General features: G+C 36.3%; 1 protein-coding gene across 1 annotated transcript; it reads right to left on the bottom strand.

Annotated features, from left to right (window-relative positions):
* Window positions 1-1,449: 1,449 nt before the first annotated feature.
* On the bottom strand, window positions 1,450-6,860 carry rpl11 (ribosomal protein L11). Its single transcript, XM_039740011.1, has 5 exons — window positions 6,684-6,860; window positions 4,711-4,817; window positions 4,495-4,626; window positions 1,904-2,014; window positions 1,450-1,527 (listed from the first exon to the last, which is right to left on the bottom strand). Exons 1-5 carry the CDS (start codon window positions 6,805-6,807, stop codon window positions 1,498-1,500), a joined length of 504 nt encoding a protein of 167 aa, XP_039595945.1. The 5' UTR covers window positions 6,808-6,860; the 3' UTR covers window positions 1,450-1,497.
* Between the last annotated feature and the right edge of the window lie 4,163 nt (window positions 6,861-11,023).

The raw sequence follows: 11,023 nt of genomic DNA, 5'->3' as shown, positions 1-11,023 counted from the left end.
GCTTCTGTAAAAGGATAAATTTCCCCTTGGGGACAAAAAAATGAATACATAAATAGTCAGTTAAGTAAATAAATACATAAATATACACACACTGAAATGACTGTAAAGCAAGAAAATTCAAATGAAAGAAATGTTCTGACTTGACAGTCACAGTGAGGCATTATGCAGATGTATTGGCGATGGTATAAATGAGCCCAAGTAGTGTTTCTTGACACACTTCTCCTAATAATTTGTTGGCTGAAAGTCCTCAGTGTTAGTATGTCAAATAGAGGATGTGCAGCATTGTTCATAACACCACCCAACAGTTATGTTTTATCACTCTCCTTCGATACTACATCCAGGGTCCAGAGGGAATTAAATAACTGAGCTTGTTCTTTAAATTAGCCTGCTGATTTGACGGGCCTCTCTTGAAGTGATGTTAACCAACCCAGAACACCACAACATTCAAAGATTATCGAGTTTCTTTTTAAAATTTATATTTACTAAACGAAGAAAATCTGTACCAAGTATAAACTGATTTTCTAAGGAAACAACCAGAAATAAACTATAGAAACTCCAAAATATTAACAGATATCACCCAAGGCATTTAAAAGACAAACAAGTTAGAAAATGTACACCTAGCATAGTGTGTCTGGACACATGCATAACTAATTTGAAATTGAGTCTTTGTTACTTGAAAGGAGTCGTATTCAAAAACAACAGTGATAATACAATGCAATTACATGCATTTCCAGACTACATTAAGATCATTGACAGCACTTCATAATGTAATGTAGTTAAAAACTGAGCAGAAATAGACTTGAGGTGGCTCAATAGCTTACACTGAATTCAAGTGATCGAAAATTGGCAGGCTGATGTCAGTTTGTTAGTTGTGGAAGATCTGACTAACAGTTGTTCAAATTTCTGAAACATATTATTTGAAACATGTACTCATTAAAGAGTTAAAACCACTGTTGACATCAAGATAAAATTTTGCTGGTGTCTTTGAATCAGAATGGAGAGCAAGTCTGGAGCTTTGCAGAGAAAAACACAGCGATAGACAAATACTCAATCGTAAGAACATGCAAATAATTCAGCTGTGAGGTTTTTTTCTTAACTGCATCCTTTGCCAACACACTAAACTCCAAAATAATATGGCTTTGTTCTGTGTAAATTCTGGGTTTTTTTTGCCAGAGATTATTACCTTTTGAATGCCACAATCCGAGACTGCAGTATATTATGGATAAAGAACATTAACATAATGTCTAGGCTGCTGTAATGTCAGTGTTAAATAGGCACACACCCACGTCTAACTCTGCACTGCAGCAAGTGGAGCTTCAGTATATTCATCCAAAATCCATTGCTAACCACAACGGCTTGACACTAACAAAACTGAAGCATTTCCTAAATGACACAAGCTAGTCAAAATGAATTAATTCAGCAAATAAAAAAAACAAAACAAAAAGTCAGTTTGTCTTTTTTTACTTTTTTATTAACTGATATAAAGAGTAAATCCATTTATTTCCCGGGAAGAATGATCCCATCATACTGGAAAGAGAAAGGAAGGGGGGGGGGAGAAAGACACTTTAAAACTCAATATATAAATAAATATAAAAACACATTGCATATTCTGTAAGGTGGAACATTTTCCAAAAGAAGAATATTGAGGTAAGTGTGGAGGATAGCTTGAATGGTTACGAATGTAACTTGCTATCTTTAGTAACTTCTAAAACAACATCTCAAACTCGGTCCTCAAGTATACAACTTCACAAATCTTGTTCTTTTTAGCTTGTTTTCAAACACAAATTAATGAAAAATCTTTTTTTTTTTTTTTTAATATTATGAATTGTTCTCAATATTAACTGTGTGGTTCATCTACTTACTACTCAACTAAGTGTGTATAGAAAACATTTGTTATGCTTACTTTCTGCTGGAACCAGCGCATGGCCTCCTCTTTTCCAATCCTGTGTTTGGATCCAATGCGACCCCTCTTCTTCTTCTTGTCAGCAATGCTGAATCCAGGACGGCCCAAGACCTGTAAATAGACCACAGATACCTAGCTTTCAACAAAGATTTTTTTTCTTAATATAAACAGACATTAGATAAGTTTTAGAATGTTAAATGTTTTACTTATACAAATGTACACACGTTCACATTTTCAGGATCACCAAATATTGACTCGGGAGTAAACAAAAAAAAACAAAAAAAACAAAACAAAAAAAAAAGGCAGAATTAAAAAAACACACATCAGACTCGAAAGTTTGCAGCTAACCTCGAAAACACTTAACATCGCCATTTGAGGTAAAGTTGGGAGCATGCACCGATTATAGCACATTGTTGCACTCACTACCTCAGGGTCCCAAATCAGGACCAGAGTCCAGTCATGTAACAGATGACACCTAAGCACCACATGCTTACATATTAAACTTCTAGGCTGCAATTGTGTTACCCTAAAGGGCTGCAGCTTGTATACTACCAAGCAACACTGCCATTGAACACTCTGTATTGTTCTGAAAATAACTGCTGTATCAAATAGATTTCCCCTAGACTTATGCTACTGACATTCATCGATCAAGAGATTCTGCATTATACTATACTGGCAACCATTTCAGTACAAAAGAAGAAAAAAAGTGTATAAAACTCAGATAGCTTAGTCTCATCATCCCCATCTAATGTCTAAAACCAACTGTATCACTAGAGGGCCATGTACAACCTGCGTTTATTCTAACATTAAATGCAAGGTGAAAAACAACCATGAATGGAACAGCTCAATGCATACTCTTGTAATAACTCACATTAACACAAAATGTGTGTTGCCAGGCAAAATGTTATATTAATCTGTGGAATGTAGAATGTAAGCAGGGTGTCTTCATAGAACCTACAAACTCCACACACTTGAGTTGTTCCCTTAGGTGAGGCAGCAAAGGCAAACACTGTATCAACAGCAAAATCATAAAGTGCCAAATCATTAATTTAGCAATGCCAGTAATTCACCAGTAATTAATGTGCAAATGTGTATTCTAATTTCCCTTCACTAGAATCAAGACTTTTACATTATTCTGTTTCTTCCCAAGAAACTCATATTAAGAACAACTGAGCAGAAACCATCAATAAACATTTAGCAAGGGATGCATTCTTCTAAATATGATCTTCATTAAGAATCTTTTAAAAAGAAAAATACCAATTCTGACAATTTACCACCTCAACAGCAAAGTTATTACCATCCAAGACTAGAAACAAAGAGAAAAAGCAACAGAAGCCGAACAATGGTGAAGAACATAGCCCAGCCTCCAAAGTTGAAACTTGGAATAATGGAAACAAAAAGGTACTGACGGCAGGTTTTTGTTCCAACCCAGTTTCTTAATTTGAAACCAATCTTTGCCAGTAACAGACTTTATTTTTAAACAGATTGATGGCTTGTTAATGCTTCATTCTATCATGTCAACTCATTCTTATAATCACAGATTTTTTCCTTTCCAAGTATATCACCCAAATACCCCGTAGTCTGAAGCCGATTAGTGATTCTTGGTGCTTCATTTTTTGTTTACTTAAAAAATATTTTATTAAAACACTTACTTCACATTGAACACACTTAGGTCTTAATGGAAGCAAGTCAGATGGAGAACTGCTGGTTCCTTTGTTGGTTACATCTTAAAACTAACAAAGATCAACCAAAAACAGTGAATGCAACTGTTTCAGACTAAAATAAGTAATTAAGAGTGGGGAATCTGAACATGCAAGAAAACCATAAGAAAGCATAAAAATGTTACTTGAGCATTACGTACAATAGGAATAACTGACTTAGCCTTAAGAAATTTGATTGCAACAAAAACCCTGCAGCCATTACAGCCCTTCAGGAGCAATGTTTTAGACCTTCAATCTGGACAAGAAATGAAAACCCTAAAAACTAAGTAAAAAAACAACCATCACAAAAAAAAAAAACTACTCTAAAAATGTTCCAGAAAAAAACAAAACATCCACAAGCATTTGAACAATGCTTTGTTAATACTATGACAACGTATGGGATACTGAAAGCATACAGGATGAATACAGACTGACAAGAGCACAGAATAACTTGAAAACATTACTGACTAATAATTAAGTACTAATAATAGCTGAAACTGCATTGTAGGATGATTGGTGCTGGATATTTGACATATTGCAGTGACAAGCCAACTCAGGCAGTTTAACTCAAACCAAGGCATAAGTATAGATAGGTCAGTTTACAATCATTTGCAAGTAGCTGAAAAACAACATTTTACAAACTTCTAAATTAAACAAACAACTGCATTTGCATTGTTTCAACCCTGTTTTAAGAATCTTTAAAATGTTGCACAGAGATACTATTAACAGGAGAAACAAAGGTGCACAATCAAAAACTCTAACAAGTCACAATTAGCTGAATAGTAAAAGTACATTGTGTTGGGAAAGACTGCATTTTCAGATAATTGTACTACCTACCACTTTTTTTTTTTTTTTAAATGTAAGAGCAGTTTAATCAAACATGTTACTTACAACATAGAAATCCAGCCCGTAGATGCCAATACTGGGATCATATTTGATGCCCAAATCTATATGCTCCTGAATGCCAAAACCAAAGTTGCCAGTATCCGAGAAATTGTTCTTTCTCAGCTCGTACTCACGAACCTGCAAAACACATTTTAAGACTGGTCAACATGCAGAGGTTGGCTGCTTCATAAGGCATCTACAACCATTCCAAACACCGGTCACCTTAAGTCCTTTCTCTAGAATTTCCTCTGCTTTGGCTCCACGGACAGTGCAGTGAACTGCAATCTTTTCATTTCTTCGGATGCCAAATGAGCGCACAGTATAGCGAGCTGTTTAAAAAAATAAATAAATAAAAATAATGTAAATACTTTAAAAAGGCACCTGGAACAAGATTCACAAAACTTATGACTGGACCAGACCATACCAGATCATGTCTAATAGCCTATGAAGATTGTTATGCTACTGAATAAAAACTGAAGTGTATATTCAACATAAAACACTGTCACATTCATCCAAATAACATTATTATTGATTAAATTTGTTTCTTATTTAGAATGTGATGGTTTAATCCAGCTTCAAACATGAGTGGCCTAATGTGTTAGGCAAAACCATTTTTTCTCTTTAACCCTGAAGTTAAGATTTTGGGAGACGGACGGACAGACACTTTTTATTAATCCCAAGGGGAGATTCACACTAGATTTGACCTCCAACATCTACGTCAACCAAAACCCAACTCTATCTGGCCATCTGACTTTATCATGAGACTTATAATTAGAGATTCAACAATATAAGGGCTCTACTTTTCTACTAATTATACATCTATCTTATGTAAATGCATATTTTTGTGATGTAATTTATTATTATCCAATTCTTTTTTTATTTTCTTATTAACTATTTCTTTGACATATTGGAAAGCATTCTGAGCTACATCCTGTGTATGAAAATGTGCTACAGAAATAAATGTTTTTGTTGTAAACTAGTATCTGCCTAAAGATCACATTAGGAGACTTTTCCAGTGATTTTAAGTCATATCCTTCTTTTACATAATTTTAGCCAGTTGTAGGGTAGTCGGTGGAGCTCTCCCATGAAGCTGAACTTCGACTGTGACATACCCAGCGACTCAAATAAAATCAAACAGGTTTACTTGAGTCATTAGTCGTAGGGGTTCTTTATGCACGAGAGCTCACAATCTATAAATGCTCATCCAGAAGTACAACGACAAGGAATAAGGAATGCGGAGACTTTGGACCTAACAAATGGAAGAGAAACTCCTCTGTCTGAGGTTTAGTATTTACATACCAAGACAAAATGGAAAAAAAGAAAAGGATTGCTTCTGAACTCACCATAACTGTTAATGCTCGGTCTGTACAGTAGACACAGACCATGACTAGAAATGTAAAGTGACATTGGCTAGTGACAAACATATACAAAATTCTAAAAATACAAAACTCTCAACTTTTTTTCCCCCATAATGACACTTCATTTTAAACTTGAACCATCTTTGTATCAACATATTTAAGCTATTTAGGTTATATGTAAGCACATTTTGGTTAATTTTTTTTTATATACATTTAGCCTTTCACGAGTATTTAAATTAGAAACTTTGATTTCATTCTGAGTTATGCAACCAAGATTGTTCTGCAAAACAGAGAGAATATGGGGCTCAACAAAATATTACCCTTCATCCATCTATTCATTCATTTCCAAACCTCTTATTCAAGTCAGTGTTGCAGGGAAAATGGAATTTATCCCAGCAAGCATCAGAAGCAAGGCAGAAACAATGCCTGGGCAGGTTTAACACACACACACACACACAAACTTGGGCCAATTTAATAATTTTCCAATTTGGAGAAAGCTCATGTTAGGATGGGAGAACATGCTTCCTGTATGGAATTTGTATCTGGGACATTAACGGTGGACTCCTTGTTGAAAGGCAGCTTTACTACCATTGTGCCACCATTCCACCAATGACAGTTTCCTTTTTTCATAAAATGATGGATGTTGTAAAAGTATTCATTAGGTATCTTTCATAAAACTGAACTAAACTGCACTTTAATTACTGGATACCTTAAATAGTAAAAGCTGCACAGCTGTTACAAAGAAACACTTATGCTTAAAATGCTTATGCTGTTTAAGTGTTTGATTAATAAAATAGTAAACCCATATTGTCATCCACATGTTGAATGGGCACTCACCCTTTGAGAAAACAGGAGTCTGACCAGTCAGTTGCTCCAGGACCTTCGCGGCACGGGTCAGTCTGTCTCCGCTCTCCCCCACACAGATGTTGAGGCACAGCTTGCGGATGCGCAATTCGCGCATTGGATTCTCCTTTTTCTCACCCTGATCCTAGGTGATGAAACAAAGAATCAAATCATAGCTGGATCATGTCGGAGAGTCAATTGACAGTTTCCATGGCCAGACCGTGAACTGAAGAATTGTCACGATGTTTATTTTGATCGATGCCCCACAATAACAGCAGACTCTTCCTCAGTATCGATTAAGCACGACGACATATTAAATTTACAGGCCAACAACCAAACCCTCAATACATTTTCACATTAAGTAGAGGAGGCGGTCAAGTCTTAACCGGATCCAGCCTACCGAATAATGCTACCCTACGTAATTCGACAGACAATTGACTTCTCTCTAAATCTGCCTCGACCCGCTCCTTGAAGCCATTTCTTCTATCCCAGTTGTTAAGTATTTGCACACATGGAGCACAACACCTAATTTCAAGATAATACTCGGTGTAAGAGTACAACAAGTCCTCTATAAACAAATGCAGGAAAGTAAGACCCGAAAATGATCAAAAGCCATTCTGCTTAGAAAACAAATATGAAATTCCGGTACACAAAGATAATGTTGCGTGGTGGGGAAAAAAGTAAAGTACTATGGCAGGAGGTGAGGCCCTTTTTCCCGATGTGAATACGGCTCTCCAAAAGATCCCAGCCTACATCGATACTTTTAGGGATCACACTGACGCCCTTTACGTTGGGACATATATTTCAGCGGGTGTCACTCGTGTGCTTAACAAACTGATGGAGACGGATTGTATATTACATCTACCCTCTCCCATTTCTTTCTACTCACCGCCATGATGGTACGCTAGAAGAGATCGCGAGATTTCCGAAGGCGTTATTTATAGGACGGGAACACGCTCGGCGAGGTTTCGTGGACGCGCACGTCGTGGAATCCATGTTAGACGGTCTAGATACCGAACAACTACAAAGGGTAGCAGGTTGTTTTGTTTTCTGCATAGCAGTTTAGTGATTAAAAATAGAGCTTTTTTATTTTCTGAAATTTTACTTATATCGAAGTGCATTGTTTTTCTTTGTAGCTTAATTTAAGTGCTTATACGAGGCAGCTATTAATTTTATGTAAATAGGAAGATTAGACTTTAAATAGTTTTGCGGTGATTGCCTGATGACATTAAAATGTATCAATAATTCAAAACATAAATATTCCACATTTTGATTGCATGTGAAGTTTGCATGGCCCAATTTGTCTATACTTGTCAAGTCCACTTGCAAACTTTGGTGCACTCGTATTTATACATCACTAGGCAATGTTATCTAAGGGACACCATAAAAAGCTCAATTACAGAGGGGTACGGTGGCCGCATAGGGCAAAGCGCAAAAAAGTCAAAAACATAAACTAAAAAAATTGAAAACTTATAAAGACTAAAACAAATAAACGAAACTAAAATAAATGAATTGCATACAAAAAAAAGCGGAAAATGCAAACAAAAAAGGAAGCAAAAATGGAAATGGGATGTCGGTGGATTAGTGACGAGAAACGGGAAAGTTTGGACTAAACAAGTTTCCCCCCCAGACTTACACCAATGTTTGACTCTGAACAAGGAGTGCTACTGCTTAAGGATTAAGCTGCAGGCTAGAAATGATTTAGTGCACTAGTCCAATTCAATGAAATGCCTTCCTGAAATGTTCTTGTTTTTTGCCACTAATCTCCCAACTTCCCTGCTTTCTAGTTTCGTAATTTCCATTTTGATTTTTTTTTATGATTTGCGTGTTAATTTTTTTAAGTTTGTATTTTTACCATTTTTTTTAGTTTGCATAATCATTTTTCTGGGGGGGGTTGCAATTTCATTTTTTATTTGAATTTTCATTTTTTTAGCTTGCACTTCAATTCAGGTGTTCCCACTACAGTAGCCCTGAAGTGCAAACTGCAGTTGTGGGTACACTATTTGGGAGGTCTGAAAATTGAGAGTACACCTTTTGAGAAGGATTTGGGAGTTGTAGTGGACTCTACACTATCAACTGCCAGATATACAGAAGCCAAGAAGGCTAAAAGAATGTTAGGTTATATAGTACAATGTGTGTGGAGTACAAGTCCAAAGAAATAATGCTCAAACTTTATAACACACTGGTAAGGCCTCATCTGGAGTATTGCATACAGTTTTGGTTTCCATGCTACAAAAAATACATAGCAGCGCTGTTGTGCTTTAAAGTTTGTGAACCCTTTAGAATTTTCTATATTTCTGCATAAATATGACCTAAAACATCATCAGATTTTCACTCAAGTCCTAAAAGTAGATAAAGAGAAACCAGTTAAACAAATGAGACAAAAATATTATACTTGGTCATTTATTTATTAAGGAAAATGATCGAATATTACATATTTGTGAGTGGCAAAAGTATGTGAACTTTTGCTTTCAGTATCTGGTGTGACTCCCCTTTGCAGCAATAACTGCAACTGAACATTTCCGGTATCTTTTGATTATTCCTGTAAACCAGCTTAGAGGAATTTTAGTCCATTCCTCCGTACAGAACAGCTTCAACTCTGGAATGTTGGTGGGTTTCCTCACATTAACTGTTTGCTTCAGGTCCTTCCACAACATTTCGATTGGATTAAGGTCAGGACTTTGACTTGAGTGCCACATTTGACACCATTAATCATAATATTCTTAGAAATCGCCTTAGTCAATGGGTGGGCCTCTCTGGCAGTGCCTTAAATTGGTTTGAATCCTACCTGGCAGGTAGAAAATTCTCTGTTAGTTGTGGTAATTACAACTCAAAGACACATGATATCCAATATAGTGTTCCACAAGGCTCTATCCTAGGTCTGCTGCTCTTATCAATCTACATGCTTCCGTTAGGTCAGATTATCTCAGGGCACAACGTGAGCTCCCAAAGCTATGCTGATGACACACAGCTGTATTTATCAATAGCATCTGATGACCCTGATTCTATTGATTCACTAACAGAATGTCTGACTTGTATCTCAGAATGGATAAATAGTAACTTTCTCAAGTTAAATAAAGAGAACACTGAAATCTTAGTGATTGGCAATAATGGATACAATGAGGCCATTAGAAATAAACTGGATACATTAGAATTAAAAGTCAAGACGGAGGTAAAAAGCTTCGGGGTAACTGCTGACTGTAATCTGAATTTTAAATCACATATTAATCAGACCACTAGGACAGCATTTTTTCACTTAAGAAACACAGCAAAAGTTAGACCTCTTATATCATTAAAAGATGCTGAGAAATTAGTTCATGCGTTTGTTTTCAGTCGACTAGATTACTGTAACGCACTCCCCTCAGGACTACCCAAAAAAGACATCAATCAGTTGCAGTTAGTGCAGAATGCAGCTGCTAGAATCCTAACTAGAAAAAGAAAATCCGAGCACATCTCTCCAGTTTTGATGTACCTACACTGGTTACCTGTGTCATTCAGGATTGACTTTAAAATTCTGCTTATGGTTTATAAAGCCTTAAATAATCTCGCCCCATCGTATATATCAGAATGTCTGACACCTTATATTCCAAATTGTAACCTCAGATCCTCAAATGAGTGTCTCCTTAGAATTCCAAGAACAAAACTTAAAAGAAGTGGTGAGGCGGCCTTCTGCTGTTATGCACCTAAAATCTGGAATAGCCTGCCAATGGGAATTCACCAGGCTAATACAGTGGAGCACTTTAAAAAACTGCTGAAAACACATTACTTTAACATGGCCTTCTCATAACTTCACTGTAATTAAAATCCTCATACTCTGTATATCCAACTCTTTATAATAACTATTCATGGTGGCTCTAAAATCTGTACTAACCCTCACTCTCTCTTCTGTTTCCTTTTCCGGTGTCCTAAGCCACCACCATCTACTCAAAGCACCATGATGTTCCAACAATGATAGATGGATTAAAAGCCAGAAGTCTGTATGACCATCAACATCAAGTGACTCCGTGAGAACCCTAACTACAAAGAGGACTATTTCATTTATGTTAGGTAGAATGCTGGGAGGGGACTGGTCGGTCCTGTGGCCTGGAACCCCTGCAGATTTTATTTTTTTCTCCAGCCGTCTGGAGTTTTTTTTTTTGTTTGTTTTTTCTGTCCACCCTGGCCATCGGACCTTATTCCTTTTCTATGTTAACTAATGTTGTCTCATTTTAATTTTTTATTTTGTCTTTTATTTTTCTTTTCTTCAGTATGTAAAGCACTTTGAGCTACTTTTTGTATGAAAATGCGCTATATAAATAAATGTTGTTGTCGTTGTTGGCCATTCCAAAACATTA

This window comes from Polypterus senegalus, chromosome 17 (genome assembly GCF_016835505.1).
Source record: "Polypterus senegalus isolate Bchr_013 chromosome 17, ASM1683550v1, whole genome shotgun sequence".
Classification (NCBI taxonomy): Eukaryota; Metazoa; Chordata; class Cladistia; order Polypteriformes; family Polypteridae; genus Polypterus; species Polypterus senegalus.
Note: the sequence above shows the minus strand (reverse complement) of the source record. Positions and strands in the feature narration are given on the sequence as shown.